Source organism: Mastacembelus armatus, chromosome 4, assembly GCF_900324485.2.
Source record: "Mastacembelus armatus chromosome 4, fMasArm1.2, whole genome shotgun sequence".
In the NCBI taxonomy this organism is placed as follows: Eukaryota; Metazoa; Chordata; class Actinopteri; order Synbranchiformes; family Mastacembelidae; genus Mastacembelus; species Mastacembelus armatus.
Window position 1 is genome coordinate 24,837,837 of NC_046636.1, and position 24,405 is coordinate 24,862,241.

Here is a 24,405-nt window from a genome sequence, read left to right on the forward strand (position 1 = left end):
ATATGCTGTCATATCCGCTGGAATCACTTATAAGTCGTTTATATTTCATTATCAGACTCGGAGGCTGCAGCTGTTTTTGAGTATTTGTGGGTGTGAAGCTGAAAAAAGGCGATTTGAGGAGAAAAGACAGGTCGTGTTCAAAAATTTTTTTTTTCCCCCTTTTCTGTCGTGAAAAGAACATTTTGCTGTGAAAATATTGCAACGCCGTGTCACCGTAGGAGAGATGTTTCGTCATGATGGTGTTGGAGCCTGACATCGACCACTGTTGTCATTGGGAGAAGCCCTGTTGTGCCGCTCCCCCCCCCCTCGCTGGGCCCCCGCGTAGAGCCGCCTCGCAGAGTTCAGTCGGGCTGGGAGAGGAATGCGCTGGGATGCGGAGCAGCACCGACTGTAGGAAATCGACTCAACAGCTTGCACAGTATGGACAATAATGATCCGTATTTACACCTCAGTAAGTACGACTCCATGGTTTATTTCGAGCCCAGGCTGGGTGTTGTGATCCTCGCCGAGCTGCTGCGTTTTGTTTCGACTTCGAGGAGAGTGCGTTTGTTTCATGGCGTCTTCTCTCCAGTCTGCGAGCTGTGCGCGAAAGCGTCCGCGTAGTTTGACCACAGGCTCCCGTCTTTACATTCCGGTGCCGGTAACTTTGGTCATAACCGTTTTGCAAACAGCGCTAATTGGAATGAAAGCTGTGGCCTGTGCAAAAGTCAGGTGATCGTGGTGGTGCCGGTTAGGAAAGGTCAGAGGTTGGCACTTTAATTGCGCTTATGTAATTTATGGAGCTTGTCGCGCGTCTGTTGCTAAACTGTTGGAGACAGAGAGACAATTTATTGTCCTATGATGGTTGTCAGATGTAGAGGGAATGTGTGCAGCAGCGTCGAGGAATGGCCGATAAACAAACTTACGCTGTGTCAAACATGAGCGTATGTGAGTGAGACGCGCCCTGGTCAGCGCTGGGGTTATACTGAGCTGAGTGACAGCATGATTTGATTTTGCTGTTCAAGCTGAACTCTGCTCTGACTCCCTGACTTTGCCCTTGACCCAATTCACGACGTTTTTTTTATTATCAGATATATATTTTTTTTATGTGGAAGCCTTTGTTCCACAGAGCCAAAGAAATGAGATGACATCTTCTGTGTCCAATGTCCGCTGAGCAACATGTGGAGTACACCCTCTACATGTCCTATTTAAAGTGTGGCAAATACGTGTTAAGCCTGTGTTTTTATTAGCCAGATCTTTTTAAAATTAGACTGTGTAGTGTAATAGTTTGGGGCTTTTTGAGCGTCAGTGAGTCACACACTATATGCATCATTTATCATGTGATGTGTTCCTTTTCTCCGTGAAAGATGAACTCATTGTCAAACCACAGCAGTAGAAAAATGGCATGTGCTTCTAAACCACTGTCCCTTGTGGGGGGGAAATGAAAGATAATAGTGTGGTACTACAAGGAAACAAATAAAACCAGTCTTTGAAGACTAAATTGTGCAGCCCTTGTATGTTATCATGGATTTCTCTGCACCATTTTGAGGGGCTGAAAATTGTTTCCATAATGATTGCGGCTCTCAGGGGAATGAGAGAGACATCTGGATGGGAGACCATGTAGAGCGAAGCCCACAGTATATAGAAGTAACAGAGCAGTCCCCCTGGGCAGCACGGTATGTCCGTCTTTTAAGATGCTGGTCAGGCAGTAATGCCATCCCAAGCTATATGTGGATTCAAACAGCAACAGGCAAGTGTATATTTGTTCAGATATATTCACCTCTTAATGGTCTTTTATTAAGCATCAGATAAGAGTCAGGCATTTTCCCCCTGCTGATAATTTCAGGCTAAAGTTACATAATACCTGCCCAAAAAACTTTGGAGACGTGTAATTTAATTTTTAGCACAGTTTATTTACACATATAATTTATAACTTTGGTTGAGATGTTCCAGTGCACACTTCAAACCCTGCTCTTCTCATGAATTTCATTAGCCATGGTTTTGTGTTGTGTCTGCTCTTGCAGCTTTCCCACCCCTCAAATATCAGATATCTGGGTTAACTGATCAATATTTGGCCTTTTTTTTTCTAAAACAGCCAGCAGCCAAAAAATATGAACTGTGAACAGACCAGTTCTAAAAGTGGTGGTTGTAAACCTGTATCACTGGAGCCCTAGTTGAGGGCAGGTCTCATCTTAAAGTGAAATTACATTATAAAAGTTGAGCTGAATAAAAGCCACAACCACAAAAAGATCTTTCCAAGTCTTGTTTTGTCTGTGTGTTGGCTCACAGCGACAATTAATTATGTATTTTGGCAGGAACAGCCCACAGCAAAACTCTTATGAAGGATGGGCCACAAACACTGCTCATTTATTGAAGCTAGTCATAATTATGGGGCCAAGGTGAACCATTGTGAAGGCAAAAAACATCCCGATGATTGTGTGTGGATTGTTTCACGATCCACTCAGCTTTTCTCAGACATGTTATGTTTCAGCAGGTTTGATGCAGACCTGCCTCAGGCATTAAGTGGAATCAGCATTTTTCTCTCTCAGCACTTCAGCATTTTTTGTTTCCGTCAGTGGAAGTGATTCTAGACACGCTGACGAGCACCCACTCACTGCTTTTGACAGTAAGACCTTATTTAGCTTGCAGATCATGGAAGTCATAGCAGAAAGAAGAACAGGACTGGAGAGTGAAGGGAGCAAAATAAAGGGGAACTATATGGTGGAGGGGGTCAGGAGTGAAGAAAGAGGTCACCCTGGCTGATGTGAACTCTTAGCACTTGCCAGGAGTCAATGATTTACCTCCCAGTAACCCCCCAACACCCACACACACACACACACACACCCACACACACACACACACACACACACACACACACGCCTCAATTTGCACAGATGCAAATGCTTCTTATAATTTATTGTAACAAAATGTGACCATGATCTTGACCAACTTCAAGAATGTGGGTGGTACAATTTGACTGTGATGTCCTGGCAGATTTAAAACCTGTTCTGTAACCACTGATCCCTACACAGTGCATTCCCCACCCACTCCTGCAGAGCTAAATAAACCACACAGGTGGAAAAGGGTGTGGCTCTCTGCAGGTATTTGCTCAAGGTTTCTATAGCTAGACCTGCCATGTGCGCTTTTGATTGAGTGTGGGTATTTATGCACCACTGTCTGTGTGTGAGTGGTGCTAATTGTGCGAACAGGAAGAGGGAAAAGAGGGGCCATAAGGAGGACATTCTCTGGACTAATTGCCAGTAATTAGTCATTAGTGAAGAAGGTCAAAGCCTTGATCTATTTCCAGCTTTAATCAAGCAGAGAACCTTGAAAGGCCCATGGGCTAGAGCTGTGTTTGGTCAGGAGATGTATTAAGCTATTTCTTTTGCAATTACGCAATAACAACATACATGTCACACATGGATGCACACACTCTCGTTTTCTGTGGACTGAACATGTATTTATGTATTAAAACACTCCTATGATATGAATCATTTATGTCAGTAATTGCTTTTGATTAATTCAGCAATCACAAGTCATTATACATCTAATGTTGAATAAATGACCATATCCTGCTAAGTATGCATCTGATATAAAGCCCAATAAATACCACAAGTTGCACCTGCACACATGGTGCAATAACTGCAGATGTGGTTGCAAAACCAAAATGATGACGATTCATCACTCCTGCACATTTTTAAGAGGAAACACTGTTGTTTGCCTTTTAAAAATAGAAACGTACAGTTAGTGGTAAAATAAATATCCAGGTAAAAGATAAAATACACCACCACAAGTAAAGATCCGGCATTCAATAAAAATATTTTACTTTCATAAACAGCAAACAATCTGAAGTATCACTCTCACTAATCAACAGAAAATAGATTAGTAATTATTGTATTTATAAAAACAAACATTTTTTTCTACAGTTTTTGTAAAGTATTGTTTTGAACAGTTTGGCTAAGGACATCACCTCAAGTAACTTGTGGTTTTTTTGAATGTTTTCTGACATTTTAACCCGTTAATTTCTTCTTTATACATTTGTTCTGCATGCTTCCTTGTAAGGATAATATTCATTTCTTGCACCCTAGAGTCAGTTCCAAATCAAGTATGTCATTAGATAGTTTAAGCACCATAAACACAGCTTTAATTGGAATGGGTTTGATGGAGAGAGAGTTCATAGCACTCTGTGTTTTTGTGACAAGAACACAAGTGGCAGCAACAGGTAACAGCTAAGTATTAGATCTCATTAAAGCTCTCCGCTGCAAGACATGGACATACTGTGAATCATACGTAGCTATTTTGAGTGCTCTGAGTGCCATTTTAGTCTGCTAGTCCTAGTTCACACCCACAAATGTAAATGTGTAGTGTGTCCATCAACCCAACACATATGCACACACTGACATTTTTCTGCTCTGATTTTTATACATTTTATTTTTAAACTGCCATGAAGAGAAAACTGAGACAGTGCTAGGATGAACAGTGCTTGGTTCATCACTTTTGATTTTCTCAGTAAAGCCTGTAAAAGAGTCATAATTTGTAGACACAAGTATACATGACACTGCTGACTATACAGCGATAAGATTATTAGAAATTTAGATTAAGCCTTTAAGTGCGTACACTAAATTTAGGGTTACCCATTATCCTCCTCCCACGCCTTAGCAGTACATCTATGAATGCTAATTATGGCTCTGCGGGTTCATTTGAAAGTTTTTACTGTATGTGGGCCACAACTAAAAAGGACTGTATTATTTTTGCCTCTCCCTGTGGCAGTTGTTCATTCTGAAAGAGAGTCAAGTGTCTCTTCTCCTTCAACGTCTTCCCATCGTCTGCTGTCGGGCTGCTGAGTCCCTTACCAGGTTAGGGTCACTGAGGAGATCTGGAAACTGGTGGCTCTCCTATAAGCACTGTATAGATGTCTGATCCAGCCACATGCAAGTCCACTGTACAAGGAAGAAGTGTTGACCAAACTGCTTTTTGATTATATAAAATGTATTGCTGTTCTTATAGCTGTAGTCCTGTAACAAGGCTCAGGCTGAATTTGATCCATCCCTGTAGGGGTTTTGCGGTTTATTTACATTCCCTAAAGGCTCGTCATGTATTGTTCTTCTGTGGCTTTAAGGTATATTTTTGGCTTGTGGTTGCATCTGGGTTTTTGCTTTGCTTTGTGTGTTTCTTGACCATCCTAAACCATTGAAAGAGACAATTCCCGACTTCCTGGAATGCTATAACACTTTTTAAACACACAAACATACTAACAATGGGCACACAGTCAACTCCACATGCAATAACAGTAGCATTAAATACACACACTGGCATGGTATTTTTATTTTTTTTTTTAAGACATAAAAATATTTTGAGGGAGAGAGAAAAGGGAATTCTTTAGCCTGTAGCCACTTCTTGTTACTTTCTTTCTCAACACTCAGATCCTATTTATTTCACCTACACATTAGACATTACAGAGTCTGTGACTAATATTCAGAAAAGAGAACCAAATGATCAAATGTCATTGACACACAGTAACTTCTCTAATGGTACAGGCTTTCCCTGCTCTACAGGCCCTTCCAAGATGGGGTAACTGGAAACGTCTTGTTATACTGTACACTTAAGTGTGCCCCCCTCCTCCATGACCAGCACCCTCCCTCCCCTGAGTCCCTCCCATTCCAGATATCATGGTCTGCCACTACAACAGGTGTCTCTGTACAGATAGTTTTACCAGCACAGAGAGAGAGAGAGAGAGAGAGAGAGAGAGAGAAGATGAGTAGGTGGTAGAAGAGCTGATTTGTGCAGTAGTCAGGCAGCAAACAGTTCCTGTAGGATTGATCTCTAGGGAGGGATAATCTGAGTAATCCTATAACGCCGATGGTAGACTCCGCCTCTTTTGCTCTTCACTAACACCCCTTTGACGCCCACGCCTCCACCGCCTGACTGCCCGTTCATGTCAGACCTTTTCTTCCTGTTCTGTGTTGAAAAGCGGTTGCTGTCCAGACTATCCACATCATTTTTTTAGTTTGTCACTGAGCCAACGCTTGAGTCTGACTCCTGTTTTTGAACGTCACACTTGTACCTCCAGGCATGTGGCACCCTGTGGCATCACCTGCAACCAGAGGAAGCCCTGGGAGGGATATAGGTTATGGTCACTGTGAGTACCTGGGTTTTTTCTTGCCTGTGTGTGTGTTGTTGCTGGAAATACAGCAATGTCAGCCAGTCCTGGGATTGTCTTTGGTGGAATTTGTTGCCTGTCTACACGGCTGTTGATCTGTCGTTTTCCACAGAAATAAAGCTTGAGCACTAAAGGGTAGTGCTGCATTATAGTATTGCCTGTAACCTGCGTGCACTCTTTGTACAGTTTTTTTTTTAATTTCCTTCCTGAGCTGGAGTGGCCTGCAACTATATACATATAATCCATGTGGAAAACTGCAAATACAAAGAAATGATGAGTGATGAACTTACCGTGCTAGTTACAGGGTAAAGGTGGATCACTGTAAACAGTTGTGACAGGTACAAGGTTTTGCTGTTGCAAAATGAGTCTGTGACTCACTTGATGTCTCAGATGTGGTCAGCGGGGTGGCACTCAACTTAAGACAATGCTTCCAGCTCTCACTGCCTCATCCTTCACTATCTGTTTACCTCTCAACACTTTCTGTTAGCCTTCTCCAAGCTGCTTTCTCTCTCCGTTTGTGTCTGCTGTTTGTCACCCTGCATCTTTCTATCAGCAGTCGCTCTGGTGAGGTGTTTGTCTTTTCCTTCCTCTTCTGTTCGAGCGGGTGAGCTCACAATAATAGTAATGTAGTGATGTGGAATTCCTGTTTACAACCGTGATTCCTCCTCAGTGAAAACCGTGGAAATTGTCGTTCATTATGAAGGAGAGCAAATGACTTAATTTCTTTCTCAGATGTTTTTTTCTCATACCTCATTACTGCCCTTTGTCACAATGAGAGACTGCTTACATTAATTCATTTGAGGTACCCCATCAGCCAAACCCACAAGTGCAGATGCCTCAGTTTGCACTGGGCCTTTTAGTCCACCTGTCTGTTTGTTTTTCAGGAGTGCTTGGTCAGCCTGTTTGGACTTGTGTTAGCTCTTGTTGTTTAAGTTCCAAACTTTTTTATCACTTGCAAAACAGTCTTTATCTCGTCCCTGTCTCAGCACCTGCCCTGCTCATTGATTCTTTCTGCCTCTGTGTAAAAGTGTCCAACTGGCAGCTTTGTGGATGCAGTGTCAGCCTACATATGTGAGATACGATGTTCTATACATGTTCATTAGCTTGACTGAAAACTCCTTTTGTTTGTCTAAAGCTGTGCAACAGGGAAACTCAGAGTGTCCGGGGATAGAAAGAGAGGAAGGAGTTAATTTTGTTCTTTTTTTAGAGATGTGTGTGAGTTTAATAAGGGACAGATTTTTGGGTCAGAGAGGTTCAGCAGCTTCAGCCCTTGTGCTCTCACAGCCATATGGCTTTATGGGAAAAAATATTTTCTATTTGTTGTATGAGAGGAATCAAACAGATGTGCCGTTTCTGCAGCTTTACTTCAGCTAATATTGTGGGCACATTTATTTTAGCTGTTGAAAGGAAGTCAGAATTGACCTTAAAGCAGCTTTGAACAGTTTTCTGTTTATATAGCAGTAGGAAACATCTTAATTTTCTCTAATCAGTAACCATTTTTGTTTCCCAAATCAAAGCTGTACAGGAAAAAAAAAGGGGCTTTTCTCAGTCGATGATCTAATGTTCTCAGCTACGCAAAGAGATTAGTTGTGTGTGGTGGTGGGATCACGTGAGTGTTGGGGAGGGAAGCCGTTTCAGAGTGGGACAACCTCCTGTCCATCTATCCATCCATTGCTCTCTTCTTTACGGTCTGGCGCTGTGCCTCTCGCCGCTCCTCTTCCTTGGCCTCCCACCTTCTTGACAGCTGGCCTGCTGAGCTGCAGATACTTACCCGGGGATAAGAGGATTTTCTGACACAATTGATCAGACATCAACCTCATCGAAAGAAATTCATGTTTAAAGTGTGGAGATTATGTGCTATTGTGCATGGAAGATTTGTGTGATTTTTTTTTTTTTCTTCTTTTATTGTGAAAGAGCACGTGACAGACGTGAGTTCACAGCCAGCACTAGTGAGCTGGATTGGCAGTGGAGAGATTTCTTAATCACATGTCTGCTGTATCTAATGAGCACTGCAGGCTGTCTGTCTGATTACTTTAGGATGTGTTCTGCTCCCTGTCATTGGGTCGCAGAGATGAGAACATGCAGATGTACTACAAATGGTCACACAAAGTGATATGCAACAGATGAATGCATACTGACTGAGGATCTGTATCACAGCAGCGTATTTTGAGAGATATTGAGGCTTGTGTTGTTGTTAGGGAGTGGATTTGCTCCTTCCACACCCGTCACTTATCCCTCACTACCCACTCCCCCCAAATATACACTCGCAGAGCTGCTCTGCTCGCCAGACAGGAGATATTATTAGTTAGTGGACCATGGGCTTATTGAATTACCACACAGTGGAGCGCTTCATCTAGGCACTAGCCAGTAATTAACAGCGAGGGATTTAGAGGGTTTGTGGTCTTTGATGTTTCTTTAAACCTGTTGATCATCAGATCAGTATGATACGTTTGTGTCTGTGTATTTGTGGCTTTGGCTATTCTCTGCAACAAATCTCAGCATTAAAGGTGGTCGGCCCAGCCTGGCCTGCGTAAATGATCACCTGAAGCATACGGCAGCTGAGTGATGGCGATGATGATGATATGATCTTGGTCCTTGGTGCATAGGAAATGTGAAATAGCCCAGACTGAAGCTCTGTTTTTGAGTGCATATATACACTATGATATACAGATGTTAGGCATCATGTTTTAACCAGATGTAGTCATATTATATTATGCTCCTATCAAGTGGACATTGAAAAATATTAACAGGATAAGTGAAGTGTTTTATCTGCTGTAAATTGTCACAGAAGGGAATTATTTAGTTTATAGAGTAGCATGTTTAAATTGCTTGTTTTGTACTATCAACAGTCCAAAACCCAGAGGCATTTTCAGTGATATACAATCGAGAAAAGCAGCAAATCCTGTTATACACAGATGTAAGAGACCTAAACATTATAATCTAAATTTTGGCTTTATTTTTGTTGTTGTTGTTAAGCACTACATCATAGTATGCCTTGCACTACATGCATTTACATATGTTAGTCAGTAGAATACTCCAAATGTTATACTGTAGATCTGGATTAGTGTTTCATCAAGTCAAATTGCACATGGTTCTGCTAATTTTATATAACCAAACTGAATTTACTAAATTGCATGTATTATTGTATAGTCTTACTGAACTGTTTTTGCTTATATTGTACGTTTCAATTAATAATTGTTAGAATCCCACAAAATTCAGCCGAAAACAACAATATTTAACAAATTAGCTGCTGGGTCACACTGTAGGTTTACATCCACTACCTGCCGTCATTTCTGGGAATCTTCAGTGTAACTGTGTGCTGCGGCAAATAGGAACTCTTTTGAACTTGGTTCAGGAGTTTGGCAACAGGCGACCTTTGATTGGCGACGCCAGTGGTCAAAGGTGCCCTTCACTGCTCTGTCTGTTTGCTCTCAAACAGATGCTCACATTGCTGCAGCACTGTACAGGCGTAAACAAAGGATGATAAATCTGTATTACTTCTATGAGTATCTTAATGATGGTTCTATCTATGAACAAACCCCCAGTGCTTGCTGATGCAGTTTCCTCTGCTGTGTAATGTGTGATACTGTAATACTGTATGTTCCAGAGGCTTCTTTGTATAGAGGTGATTTACATAGAATAGAGCTGGAACAGCCGGTTGAGGTGGGTCATTCAAGGATAGGCCCCTTTGAGCCACTCTGGGCCGATTTATGCTTCCTCCGCTGAACATGTTGGCCTCCTTCCACATACACACACACACACACACACACACACACACAAACATATACACGCACAAAGAATGTTCACCTCTCTAGCCATTCCCTTTTAGGCATCCTACTGGCTGACTGTCCATGTGCTTTGCTGCTCCCCTGTGAGCTGCAGCCACAGAGACCATCAGCTCTGGATGAAGTGCAGTCATCTTTGCTGTTGTTTAAAACATGCAGGTTGTTTTACAGGACATTTTACAGGAACATATATTACAGTAAATTTATACTTTAACAAGACAGGGACCTAATAGGTTTCAAATAAGACCATAGCCTAGTAGTATTCTTTATATACTGTTTTTTTTATTATTTGTTTATCCGTTGTCAAAGATAGTGAGAGCTCAAGGTGTTTTTTTTAAAGAGGATCATTAGTTAGTTCCAAAATAATGAAATACTGTCAGTCTGTTGATCTTCTCTAGCACCTGTACTTTTTTATGCCTGTGCTTTGATAATTATAAGTAGTAATTGATGGTTCTGATTGGGCCTTGGTCGGGTGTGTTTTGATTGTAAGTGTGCAATAAGTAGATGCATTGCTGGAAAAAAGACATGATCATCAATGCAAGAGCTTACCCTTAATATGAAAGAGACCCTTACTGGAGGTTTGTTTGACATCCAAAAGCTTGTTTGATGACGCAAAGCTTGTCTTGTTGTTGCTTGTTTAGTCTACCCTATTCAGTGTGTCATTATTGCCCCAATAGAGCTACCCTTACCTTTGTTGACAAACCACAAATTGTTGGCTGGGGTAACAATAGCCCTGTTACCATATCTTCTGCCCAGAACAGGAAAGACCCTTATGAGCCCCTGGAGGGAATTTGTCATGCACATAAAGAGTGTTCAGTGCACAAATTCAGACACAGTACATGCCGTACACTGATCACCCATTCAGTAAACTGCACCCGCCCCTCCACACACACACACACACACACCATTGTAGAATTTAATTTGTTGCATTACAGGTCATTTAAAAGTTTCAACGCAATATATCTTTTGCATCCAGTCATCTCTGTGGTAGAGACGGAGGATCCACTACATATTTGCCTGCCAGGGATCACTCATGGAGGGCTGGAGAAAGTGGGCGAGTTAGAAAGGGGGTGGAGGCTATAGTCTCGCTGCCAAACAGGAAGTTGCACAACATCTGTTCCTTGGCATACAGAGAGGGAGTGAATGGCCAGCTGTGTGTTTCAGAGTTTGTCTTCAGGCAAAAATGCTACATCCAGACGGACAATGTGACATTCCTCCATGTTTTCTAATTTCTTGAAATCTGAAAGCAAATGTCTTGTATTACTCAAAGTTTCCATTTCTTTTAAATAGAGTTTATGCTTCTCATACCCAGTGGAGAGAAAAAAAAAAAACTATTGCGAGCTTAATTGCTGCCAGAGGTTAAGTATCAGACCAGCATTTATTTCAAAAGTATTGCAAACTATTTAGCAAGTATCTGTTTAACTTTCAGACTGAAGTCACTTTAGCAAGTTGGACAAGCATAAACAGTCCAAATAGAATTAAGCTTTTTTTGGTCGGTTAGACAAGAAATCAAGAAATGTATCAGCGTGAACAGTGTAGCTGACAGCTACTAAATGTGGACGAGTATTTAGGATTTCCCAGGCATTAAATGAGAAAATGTATCAAATAATAGTTAGATTAGTAACAATTGCATTAAAAAGGACTGATGACTACTATGGTGAAGACGTGATTAGCGGACAATTGTTGCAGCTCTACCAGGGTCCTCAGGTACCGAACTGATTTGCAGTACAAAGCATCTCTTTCACATTTAGTCTTTCAAGCAGAAATAAGGAAGCCACACTGTAATGAACTCACTCTTCAGCTGTGAGAGGCACCACTGATTCTTTGCCAGTATGAAATGTATGTAAGAAACAAGGGATGCATTATTGTTTATTGGAAAATATCTCCTGACAAATTGAGTCTTCACAAAACTGTGTAAATGGAAATTTTTAAAGATTACGTTTGGCATATTATTTGACAAATGCGGCAAAGGTCCCCTGGTTGAGAACTGAACTGTGGACATTGCCATGCCAGTAATTTTGTTAATATAAGTGATTGACTGGAAATGGATTTTTGAAGAGAAACAGAGTTGTTATCCAGTGATACAGACAGTATCTTAGGGGTGCAACACAAGAAAAATTGGGCCTGTGAAAACACTTCTGGACACTGTCTCAAGTCTTAAATAAAGAAGACAGTTACCTTTGTTTATACGTTTTATGAAACCAAAACAGGTGCTTCACAAACATATTCACACACATGCGCACATGTGCATTCAAACTGGAATGTGACATTTAACTACGAACAGTGGCATTGGGCCCAGTATCGCGCTGTGTATGTGTGTGTAAGGGTGTGTGGGGAATGGTCCACTAACACACAAGCAGAAGCTTCAGCATTTTCTGGCTTGTTTATTTGCGTAAGGTGGCATGTCACTCTTCATGAATAAAATTTTGCTCAAAACATTCTTTGGGGCACTGACAATAGCCCAGAGAGGTACTGCTTATTACATCTGTCTGTACTAGAACAAGCTGTGACAGCCTGTGCCATTTATTTATAGTAATTGTGCTGGTCCATGCATGCGCATGTTTGTATTGGTTGCAGTTTGTGTTGATGATGTATGAATGTTCTTCCAGCTACAGCACATGCATGAATTTACACATCACGCCTTGTTACCCAGTTGACTGACAGCTTTTCTAAGTAGGTCATCTGTGTAAATGCCAGGCTGTCAGTCTACATCAATAGATGAAAGCACCCTGTGAACAAACTCAACAGGGTTTCACTCAGTGTAGACATATGTAGACACATGTAGACATCACCTATAAAATCAGATTGCACTGCTGGTCAACAGTGTATTCTGGATATATTCTTAAGCTTTTGTTCCTTGATCCTCATTGCCCTGAAGTACTGTCCTGTATTATTATTGTGGGGTCTTAATGTTGATATAATCAATAATTTTATATTATGGCATATGCATGTGAAAGGTGCTTTCCTTTAGTAACTCAACAACCCAGAGTTATCAGCCAACTCAGGAGTTTCCTTTAGCTCCACAGGGAGTTTTAGTGTTTTTGTTGTTTGGCTTTTACAGTTCTCGACTTTATTATTTATTTTTGTTCACTCCCAGCACTCTCATTTCTAGTTGCAGTTTTTAGCTAAATAAAAGCTCAAAGACCCTGTGTATGTTAATATCCACATGTCTTCCATGTGTGACTTGATCACAGACAGCATTTTTTTTTTCATTACTTCTGATAATACTGATGTATCTAACTCCTTTTTTCTCTAACACACCTTTCCCTCTCCTTCAGACTCTACAGGGCCAATGAGCACAACCCACACCCACCCACCTCCTCTGGGTGGCATGGTGGGCCACCCATCAGTCATCAGCACCTCCAGGCCCCTTCCGTCCCCCATGCCCACCTTGGGCTCGCCAATGAACGGCCTGGCCTCACCCTACCCAGTCATTACATCATCTCTGGGCTCACCCTCTATATCACTTCCATCCACACCTACCATGAGCTTTGGGCCACTCAGCAGTCCACAGGTGAGAAAATGTGTGGATGTTTCCATGCTTTTTCTTTTTTAAAGAGAATATAATCTTTCTTTTTCATTGAGTGAGGTTTATGATTAGTTTATAAGGTTTGGTACATTCCAGATGTAATACAATACTTCATCCTCTTGGTTTACTCACTTCACTTAAAATAGACAAGACCTTTACTTCATTGCTACACTCTGCTAAGCACTCATCAATAGGGGTTCACATTCTTTCAGATTACTAGCTTTAGGCAGGGTCAGTCTGTGTGAAACTATCAAGTTCTTTGGTTGATCATGTTTTTGAAATCTCCAGCAGCACCAGGAGATTGAAGCTTGGCCATATCCCACATGTTTGGATAATATACCTTGGCTTTCCTCTCTCTCACCTGACCTAAAGCTGACCTATAAATTTCTCACCCTAAAGGTCATGGCTAAGTTCAGGGTTTTTGCTGTCATGGGCGGGCACTCAAGCGGCAATCTAAATATTAGCCCTTTAATAGATTACTGAGAGAAAGGCAAAAGGCAAAGTGATCAACTTCCATTTGTCCTGGTTTTCTTTTTCTTTCCTGACCTTTACTCTATTTTTTTATTTGCCTCTGCTTTCTTTAATTTCAGTTAAAAGTTCTATTTTGGTTATTTTGGAATAATTTATGATCCTTGCTTCAGAGACAGAATCAAGGCCAGTGCTGCGGGGCGCAGCAGACTGTGATTGCTTCGATCTCAGTATGGATCTGTGCCTGTAGGGACGGTCAGGGTTAATATGATTGTGTGGTCTTTTCAGTGCTTGCCAACAATCAGTGACCAAGCTGCCATCAGGTCACTGTAATGTCTCATACTATTTTCATGGTTCAACTGGTTTTGCTGACGGCACTGAACAATTTCATTATTATCCTCGTATGACCGCTCTATGATATCCTGGTTTTTACCATCATGTCTCCAGTAGATGAACATGTAAAATACAGGTATGTTTACATTAGGGCTGTCAAAGTTAATGTGATAATAAATTAATGCAAATTCTTTGTGAACTCCACATTTTCTATGCTCAATTAACAGTCAAGGCCAGTGGTATGAGACAGCCTATGTGATTGGCTTCTGGACAGTGCTGGATATTCAGTGTTGTCACCCAAGTGTTGGCTGCAAAAACAAAGCAAAATGACCCTGGACCTTCTTGCACTATCTGCTCTATCTTAATAGTGCTGGGTGACATGGCAAATACAGTGGCAAGAAAAAGTAGGTGAACCCCTTAAAATGAACTGGTTTTCTGCAACAATTTCCCATCACGTGTGATCTGATCATCTAAGTCACAACAGCAGACAAACACAATGCGCTTAAGTTGATAACACTCAAAAATTAATTTATCATGTCTGCAAAAACTAAGTGAACCCTCGGAGTTAGTAGCTGGTCGAAGCTCTTTTGGCAGCAGTGACTTCCACAGCATGTCTATGGGTTTAAGGTCCGGGCTCTGACTGATCCACTCCAAAGGCACATTTTAATTCAGTGCTTAGAGTCGCTGTCCTGCTGCATCACCCAACTTCTACTAAGCTTCAGCTGGCAGACAGCGACCGTGGTACTATCCTGTAGGATATTTTGGTAAACATCATTTTCCCCTCTATGATGGCAAGTGGTGCAGGCCCTGAGGCAGCAAAGCAGCCCACATCTTGATACCCCCTCCATGATGGGAGGATGTTTTGATGTTGGTAAGCTGTGCCCTTTTTGCATCATAGACAGTACAGAGTATTCAACAAACAAACATTTTCCCAGTAGTGCTGTGGAGTGCCAAGCTGGTCTTTGGTGTGTTTCAGATTTATAGACACTTTGTCTGTCGACTGATGGATACCTAAAAACTTTGATATTAGTATGATGTTTTATATTATATATTTATATTTTATTTTAATTAGTGGGCAGCACGGTGTTTGTCTCTATGTGGCCCTGTGATGGACTGGTGACCTGTCCAGGGTGGACCCCTGCCTTTCACCCAAAGAGAGCTGGGACAGGCTCCAGCTGATCCCAGGGACCCTGGTTAGGACTAAGGGGGTATAGATAATGGATGTATGGGTGTGTGAAATCAGTGTAAGCACATTGTGTTTATCTATTGTTGTCATGTAGATGAGGACCAGTTGACATTTGATGTATTAATCCAGAAAACCAATTTATTCCAAGGGGTTACAACTGTATTAGCTTTATCTCGGATGTTGATGTTAGAAAGCGGTTTTGAGTACTTTAACTGGAATTTCAAGGGGCTGATGACCGACATTGGAGCCAGCTGCTCCTGAGCAGATTGAGCATGAACCCAGTGCTCTTTTGGTCCTACTGTCCTGGCCTTGATTGACAGAAAAATCTGCAGTATTGTGAAATAAAAAACAACATTGGTAAGATGACATTTTGAAAGAGAAGCTTCTGAATTTTAAAAAAGGTGTTTTGCAATAAATTCTGTGATTGTGAAAGCGAGCATGATGAAATAATTTTTCATAATAATGAGCAAATGTTTAAAACATAAAACTATTTCAAAATAATGGGCTGAGTTTTATAGCTGTGTTTCATTATTTTACAATTTCATGGTCATATTAAAATATTTTGTATACTTATTCAAATAATTCATTATTACCTATGTATATATTTAAATATGAATGTTTTGAAGCTCTATAGTCATTCTTCTCTTGTTCTCCTAGTTCTAACTCGACGCACCCATCTGTTGTTGCTTGTTAAGCTTGTCATTTTGTGCTTTTAGCAAATGTTTCAGGCATGCAGTACCCTTGAGGCTCTATGCTATTACTAAACATTCGATATTTAATATTCAGTTGTTTTATTAATATCTAACTTATTTCAAATTGCATTAAAATACCAGTAACAGTTACTTACAATCTTGTGCTTTGAATTTTATATTTATGATGGGGCTCTATGTTTGGAGACCAAAAAAGAAAACAGTAACTACAACCTGAAATCAGTAGGAATCGTTTAAATATTGATTATTAGTAAAATTGCAGATTTATTCTCTCTTGAAATTGACTAATCTGATTTATCCTTTATATTGACATCTGTATTACTGGTTAAAACTCTCCATAGGTCTAAAAATGTATAATTGAAAATAAATCTGTTTTAATTAAGAGATGTATGACTGGCTCATTGTAGGTATAAGTAAGTCTTACATGTGCTATGCAGCACAATCCTCATATCATGTGAATCCTGTAAAAAAATGTATGATGCATAAATACTCTAGGTACAGTGTTGCCTTTTTTCTATAGCTGTACGTCTGCTTTAAATGGTTTGACTGTTTGAAGTCAACTCAAGGCTTATTTTTTTTAAACCATACATTTGTAAAGTGAATAGTTTTCTAAAAACTGAAGAGGAACAGCTGCTCACCACTGACTCATCAATGAGGAAGCAGGCAGGAGGCTAACTGCTCATTTAGTGTGACTGTCTGCCTTTGAGACATCTACAGTCAAAAAAAAAATTATGTTCAGTGCTCAGGGGGAAAATCTAAATAAATAAGTGATAGGAAGACCCTGAAGTGACTGTAGGTAGGATGTCTATGCCATGTCATGTTACATCAAATATATAGAACCACAGAGTGTATGTAGCATATGTCAACTGCACTTCCAGTTGGAGTGCAGATGTTTGCACATAACAAAAATGCACAAAATGTGCAGCATAAGCATGCATCTTGTCTGGCTCTCGTCAGCAGGAGTGGGTTAAAGGCACAAAGACAATGTGAGAAACTGAGAGAGGGATGTGGAAGTTGAAGGAGATCACCTTGTTAGTGTCATTAATTACATTAATTAGGGTTTGGTACTTTAGAAGAAGAAGAATTCTCACAAAAATTCTGTCAACATCATGACAATTCTTATTATCCCACAAATATAGCTGATCTGACACATGAGCACCCTCTGGTGTTTGTAACTGCACCTGCTACACATGTGACTCCTCTCACACCTCTCCCTGTCAACAAATATTAAAAAACCTGCATGACAAGCCTCAGACAGAAGCCTCAGCTCCTCCTCCTGAGCATGTGATCACGCTGTGAGGCACTTTCATAATAAAGTGTGTGGGTGGGGAGGAAAAAATAAGCGGAAGGCAAAATGAGAAAATAGAGGAAGGAGGAGAGGGTCATGAGACACTTTTCACTTTTACTTCCCTTGGCTTCCTCCTTTGCTCTGTTTTGTTGAGTTGTGGCCACCTCAGCGTCAACTCTTTGTCTCTGTTCTCTCTTTTGTCTTCCTGCTCTCCTCAGATGAACTCTATGAACAATGTTAGCAGCTCAGAGGACATCAAGCCTCCGCCTGGCTTACAAAACCTCGGAAACATCAACTACCAGTGTACGAGCCCGGGGGCAATGTCAAAGCACATCTGCGCCATTTGTGGGGACCGCTCATCAGGTAAAATGAGAGGGTGAGGATGAGTGAGAGGGCTAGACACACAAATCTACACTCACACTCACCACAAATATTGCCATACAGGTAGCTAAAGGAAAGATAAAAAAGACTGATTGGTTAAAAAGTTAGTTGTTAGACATTTAGGGCAGTTTGTCAGTGTATTTTTCCTATTAAGATCTTTAGCGTTCTGTTGTCTGTTAGGATATTATCAATCCTAATTCCAAAGTTGTCTCCCAAAAGGAGGTTTACAGTCCACACTGTGAGCCTGCACAAGAAGATACAGGTATATCACTGACTTAGGGCATTACTGATGTGGGTTGTGTTTCCAACAGGAAAGCACTATGGTGTGTATAGCTGTGAAGGATGCAAAGGCTTCTTCAAGAGGACTGTCCGTAAAGATCTTACCTACACATGTCGAGACAGCAAGGACTGTCCAATTGACAAGCGCCAGCGAAACCGCTGCCAATACTGTCGCTACCAGAAGTGCCTGGCCATGGGCATGAAGAGAGAAGGTGTGTGTTTGTGTGTGTGTTTGTACGAGATGCTTGTTCATGCATGGGGATAGGGGCTTAAACTGGGTTTTCTTTCATCTCTTCAAAACATATAATACATCCTTCTAAATGCATGTGCAGACAAGCTTTGTTCGACCCTCTAGAAAAGTATTTTAATTCTAGGCAACTTCACAAAGCTTCCAAACATGTCAGGCTGAATCTCATGGAAATGTCAAAAACATGATGCTCATTAAGTGCTGGAATAATCAGATTTGAAATAGTCAAGGAAAACAATCTGAAAACTAGGGTTTGGGTAATAACTGTTTTAATGTTGGTGACTGTTATCACTGATATTATGTTGGCAATACCTAGTCTGGAAGATTAAGGATGGGGTGCCTGTGTGTGTGTTTATCTGTGGTGGTGTGTGTGTGGGTGTGTGTGTGTATGTGTGTGCACAGCGGTACAAGAAGAGAGGCAGCGTGGGAAGGAGCGGGGGGAGAATGAGGTGGAATCTACCAGCAGTTTCAATGAGGACATGCCTGTGGACAAGATCCTGGATGCTGAGCTGGCTGTGGAGCCCAAAACAGAGACGTATAGTGATGGCAGCCCTGGAAACTCAGTAAGAATCACACACACACTGAGGTGGATTTTGTCAAACATACCCACTCCAGGTAAAAAATAGGCTGGTTTATGATGTTGATCCTTTGTAAAGGGACAGTCAGGGATGAGATATGTATCCATAATAATGGCTGTCTCTATTGTGACTCCATTATTCAAGCTGCTATCAATGAATTGTTATCATCATACAAAGTCTGACTTTATTGTTTTCTATTCAGTGTGAAATGTTAACCCTTGTTCTAAGAAATTAGTACATCAACAGTGAAGTGGACCCTGAGTTAAGTGCTTTATTGAGCACACTTACACAATGCCATGCAATCCATTACAGCAGCCTCATAATAAATCCTACCACCCAAATCATCACGTTGAACTCTGGTGACACAGTGTCAGAGAAGTGATGATTCAACTATCTGGTCATTTGTGAGACTGTGCTTTAATCTGCAATCTATTAAAACTCAAACTGAAATTGATTTACAAAGCACACAAAAACAGCCATAGCTGCACCCACAAAAACTATTCTTAGATAAGTTTACGTGTCACAGGAGGAGCTCGACAGCACAGTTACTGATGGTATTATTTTGGTAATCGTATTTCCTGTTTCTCGCTAGACCAACGACCCTGTCACCAATATCTGCCAAGCAGCAGACAAGCAGCTCTTCACCTTGGTGGAGTGGGCTAAAAGGATCCCGCACTTCTCTGAACTTCCCCTTGATGACCAGGTCATCCTACTACGAGCAGGTAAAAACACATACAGAAATATGTGCACATACCTAAATGCACATTTTTGTCATGGTGGTGTAGTGTTTACATCAGGTTAGTTATTCATCACCAGCCAAGAAGGTTATTTAAATCTGTTACATTTGCCATATAATTTAATGGAGCATTGAAACCAAATATAAATGGACTATCTGCCAACACACAGCAGTGACCAGTGCTGACCTCTGCTGGTGAGATACTTTCCTGAATGAGGAAGTCAAAAGGTTACACAGCAGACCTTGTAAGAGTCTTTGTAATTTTAGCCAAAACAAGGGAAGACTAACAAATTGCAGACATTATTTCATATTTCATTTATCCAAATCTGAGACTGACTTGAAAGAGAAAAAAAACATGGAGAAGTCACAGTTGTTTGTTGTTTTGCATCCAGGCTGGAACGAGCTGCTCATCGCCTCATTCTCACATCGGTCGGTCACGGTGAAGGACGGCATCCTGTTGGCGACAGGCCTCCACGTCCACAGAAGCAGTGCCCACAGTGCTGGAGTGGGTTCCATCTTTGATAGGTGGGTAGCGTTAAAAACGTGAATTGCATCTTACATGCTGCAGTGCATTGTCCAGTGTTGTCCTTCTCCTGTTGGTCATGAGCACTCACATTTTCATGTTTTTTTAACCAGAAGCCATTTCAAATCATTGCATATTTATTTTGGTCATTTTGTGTTTGTCAAGTGACCATATAGGCAGCTGCTGTTTTAGTTGCCTTCAACTGTGGTGTTAAGCTAATTAAAATGCTTCCTCTTTGAGAAATACATCTTTTTTGTTATTGACTGGTTCACTGTCACTGTTATGACTTTCTGATATTACTCTCTTGATCTCCTGCAGAGTTCTGACAGAGTTGGTGTCTAAAATGAAAGATATGCAGATGGATAAGACAGAGCTGGGCTGCCTTCGAGCTATCGTCCTCTTCAACCCAGGTCAGTTGCTCTTCCTGGCACCTTTACATGATACACAAGAAAGTAACACAAGCAGTGTTCAGAGATATGTGTCTAATACACCTGCACCTGACTGTGAATTTTTATTTGTGTCAGATGCAAAAGGTCTTTCAAACCCACCAGAGGTGGAGGGGCTGAGAGAAAAAGTCTATGCCTCATTGGAGTCGTACACAAAACAGAAATACCCAGACCAGCCTGGCAGGTAGGGAATACGTCACATTTTAATGGAGTATATGATATAGACTGATGGTGTTGTACCTCACAGAGAATGGTTACAATAGATTAGCTTAATTTACTGTTGAGAGCTTAATAGGATTCATCCGCTCTTCTGTTTTCCCACTCACCAGGTCATCAGATTTTGAAAAATAAACATGGTGAAAGAATTTTGAAAAAGACCTATAAAATAATGATCACTTATTTCCCTTATATTCCCTTTGTGCCGGCAGGTTTGCCAAACTGCTGCTCCGCCTGCCTGCCCTGCGCTCCATCGGCCTCAAGTGCCTGGAGCATCTGTTCTTCTTCAAGCTGATCGGGGACACGCCAATTGACACTTTCCTGATGGAGATGCTGGAGGCGCCGCATCAGATCACATGACACCAGTCTCCCCTTTTACCCTTTGTATATACTCCCTCATTGTCAGCGACATGAAGAAAAGACTTGATTCAGACTGTAAAACAGCGTATTTTGTACCAAGCAAAACATTGTAATTAAAACTTTTTAAAAGTATTTTGAGATTGTGGGGAGAGTGAGACGTACGATTGAGTACACTGTCAAAATGAATTCTAATAGAACTGTTAACAGATTTTGTTTGTAAATAGATAATTTCCGGTGTTCATTTTAAAGGCAACCCAATGCAATTTGAAAGAGAATATTTTATGCAAAGAGGAACTGTGTGACAACAGAAACCATCCCTTCATTTCGTAAAAAAACACATTCAAGAATTCTTATGGAATAAAGTTATTTAAAAATGTGTCTGAAATGTGTTGTTCGTCTATTTTCATCTTATTAATTATAAAATTGCATTATACTTCAAAACTAAATGTTTAACTGATAGATATTTTGTGTCAACATTTAAAAATTCAAGATGGTACCATATTCATGCCCTAAAATTTGAAGTATTACTTATATATTTACTTTTAAACTGTGATATAGTAAAACTACAATGTACCAGATTCTGTAACAATCTACTCTTTAAAGGTCCCTTATTATGCAAAATTGAGTTTTTGGCCACTTTGGTGCATTTATATGTCTGTCTGGTGTCTCTTTTTTGCTTTTTCCTGTTTTTTGAAGAGAAGTCAAGAAACGATAGGTTTTCCACTTCCTTCTCTTGTTTACGTAAACAAGAGGCACGTCCCTCCTCTGGCTCTGCTCAAACACCACCCACGGAAAGGTTCGACAGAACTCGGCTGCCCGCCATTATTGGACCCTGGCTCCGGCACCGAGCACAGCACGGCTTCAAGATAAGCACAGAAGCTGTTCTCTTGTTGACTGCAACAAAGAGCACAGGAGTTTGTTCTCACTGCCAAACTCACAAGACACGAAGGCAGAGTGGATTTATTTCATTTATAATAAACAGATGTCAACAAACCTTCCCAAAGTTTTGTTCGTGTGTGGAAACCACTTCACCTCATACTGCTCTAAAAACGAGGGCCAGTTCAATGCTGGATTCGCCAACACACCAACAATCCTTGAGCAGTCCTAGTCTTTCAGTGGTGAGTTTCTGTATTTTTTAATACGTTTTTATAGCATTGGCGTGTTGACATTAGCCACGTTAGCTGCATAAGTTAGCTAGGGCTAATGCTACCTGGCTAACGCATTCTGTCTGCTCCTAGCCTCGTTTTTACTCTGAAATAGGACAGACTTGCTGTTTGCTTGGTAGTTACTAAAACTGAAACGTTTAGATAATATTTTTAGTGCGTTTGTTGGTTGTACTGTTTATTTTAAAGCATTATAAAGCCGAGTAAAGATGTAAATAGAGACATGGTTGATGCACTCCAGTCGCTTCCTTGTCTTCAGGCTCCCGCCGTTGCCATGGAAACAAGAATGTTGTCAGAAGGGGCAGTCACCTAATTAGCAGGCACTTCCTCGAAGGGGCGTGGTCGCAGCAGCTTTATGCACATTACCAACACAAACTGGTAGTTTTTTTTCCCGCCACAAATTCCATACTGTGTCACCTTTAAAATTTTAGCTTCTTAAGCGGAAAGAAAAAATTTTAAATGGTGTGACAGCTGTCTGTGATGTGTATAAAACTTCACTTTACTGGTCTGCTTAAAAAATATTTTGCTATTTTAAACATAAAAACAGCAGAGAAACATTCGGCCTTTGCTTTCAGGCTCCTGGCTGGATCAAAAGCGCCTCACTTGCATTTAGATAGCATTTACATGTTCTAGCCACCAGATGGCAGCCATAGAGTGTAACAGGATCTCTCTCTCTCTCACACACACACACACACACACACACACACTGATTTGTATGTCAGTGTGAAAGTCCCAACATCAGAGACGCCTCTTATAACAAGTACCCGTGATATAAATGATGTCACATGGAGATGTAAATATAAGAAGATCAATATAACAAAAATGTATCTGTCTGTCTACCAATCGATCTATCTCTGTCTGTCTGTCTGTCTGTCTGTCTATCTATCTATCTATCTATCTATCTATCTATCTATCTATCTATCTATCTATCTGTCTCTGTCTGTCTGTCTGTCTGTCTCTGTCTGTCTATCTATCTATCTATCTATCTATCTATCTATCTATCTATCTATCTGTCTGTCTGTCTGTCTATCTATCTATCTATCTATCTATGTCTGTCTGTCTCTGTCTGTCTGTCTGTCTGTCTGTCTGTCTGTCTGTCTATCTATCTATCTATCTATCTATCTCTGTCTGTCTGTCTGTCTGTCTGTCTATCTATCTATCTATCTATCTATCTATCTATCTATCTATCTATCTGTCTGTCTGTCTGTCTCTGTCTGTCTGTCTGTCTGTCTGTCTATCTATCTATCTATCTATCTATCTATCTGTCTCTGTCTGTCTGTCTATCTGTCTGAAAAATGGAAGATGTGTATGTTTTATCCGCACTCCTCACTTCCTGAGCACTCGTAGGCCTGCTGGTTTCTAATGGAAATAATTCCTTTCATAAGCGTCTCTGGTAACTGTGGCATTCAGCGTGTGGGGGGAGATACAGAGGAAGGCACAGAGAGAGGAGCTGAGGGGGGAGAGAGGTAACCTGCACCTGCACATGGAGGAAGTCTCTCTCTCTCTCTCCCTCTCTCTCTCTCTCTCCCCCTCTCTCTTTCCCTCCCTCCTTCCCGTTCGCTCCTAATAGGATAATTGATAGATCGCCTAAATAGTCGATAACTGAGGACTGGACGAGGTCGCCGGAAGCTCAGAGGAGAAACTTTGATGCGCTGTTCTCTGAGTCTCGGAGCAGAAAGTTTCAGCAGGACTTTCACTGCCGGTGAGATGCTCTGAGCGGAACTGGGAGTTCATACCCAAAATACCTTTTTACTGTCTGGGAGCTCGCGTTTCACAGGTATTCTTTTTAATATTAAAATAACGGTATTCTAAATTTAATTAAAAACCTTTTAAATTAAGTTTGTTTTTTAAACAAATCACGATCTTTCTTCAGAGGGCTGCAATGTACCAGAATTCTGCTTAAATGGGTAACATTTTATGCCAGAGTTAGCCGATGTGTTAATCACATTTTAAGGCTTGAATATATTTTTAAAAACACATTTTACTGTTTAGTGATTTTAGCACTGCTTTATGCACGATTTAAACCAGTAAGAAGCCT

The 24,405-nt window shown here is 40.9% G+C and overlaps 1 protein-coding gene across 3 annotated transcripts; it reads left to right on the forward strand.

Moving 5' to 3' along the window:
* Window positions 1–295: 295 nt before the first annotated feature.
* rxrgb (retinoid X receptor, gamma b) lies at window positions 296–21,582 on the forward strand. 3 transcript variants are annotated; one of them, XM_026305413.1, is made up of 10 exons: window positions 296–451; window positions 13,203–13,438; window positions 17,657–17,801; window positions 18,131–18,310; window positions 18,748–18,908; window positions 19,516–19,645; window positions 20,052–20,184; window positions 20,501–20,592; window positions 20,707–20,812; window positions 21,057–21,582. In XM_026305413.1, exons 1-10 carry the CDS (start codon window positions 421–423, stop codon window positions 21,202–21,204), a joined length of 1,362 nt encoding a protein of 453 aa, XP_026161198.1. In that variant the 5' UTR covers window positions 296–420; the 3' UTR covers window positions 21,205–21,582. The 3 variants fall into 3 exon arrangements, with proteins under 3 accessions (XP_026161198.1, XP_026161197.1, XP_026161196.1); XM_026305412.2 differs by lacking the exon at window positions 296–451 and adding an exon at window positions 5,774–6,118 and having other exon boundaries at window positions 18,760–18,908; XM_026305411.1 differs by lacking the exon at window positions 296–451 and adding an exon at window positions 5,779–6,118.
* The last annotated feature ends 2,823 nt before the right edge of the window (window positions 21,583–24,405 follow it).

Bases quoted from the DNA above. Each gene is read 5' to 3' on its own strand.
- rxrgb (XM_026305411.1), top strand. From the start codon at position 6,052: ATGTGGCACCCTGTGGCATCACCTGCAACCAGAGGAAGCCCTGGGAGG. The intron at 18,909-19,515 runs GTAAGAATCACA...GTTTCTCGCTAG, and splicing joins ATGGCAGCCCTGGAAACTCA to ACCAACGACCCTGTCACCAA. The intron at 20,593-20,706 runs GTCAGTTGCTCT...TATTTGTGTCAG, and splicing joins TATCGTCCTCTTCAACCCAG to ATGCAAAAGGTCTTTCAAAC.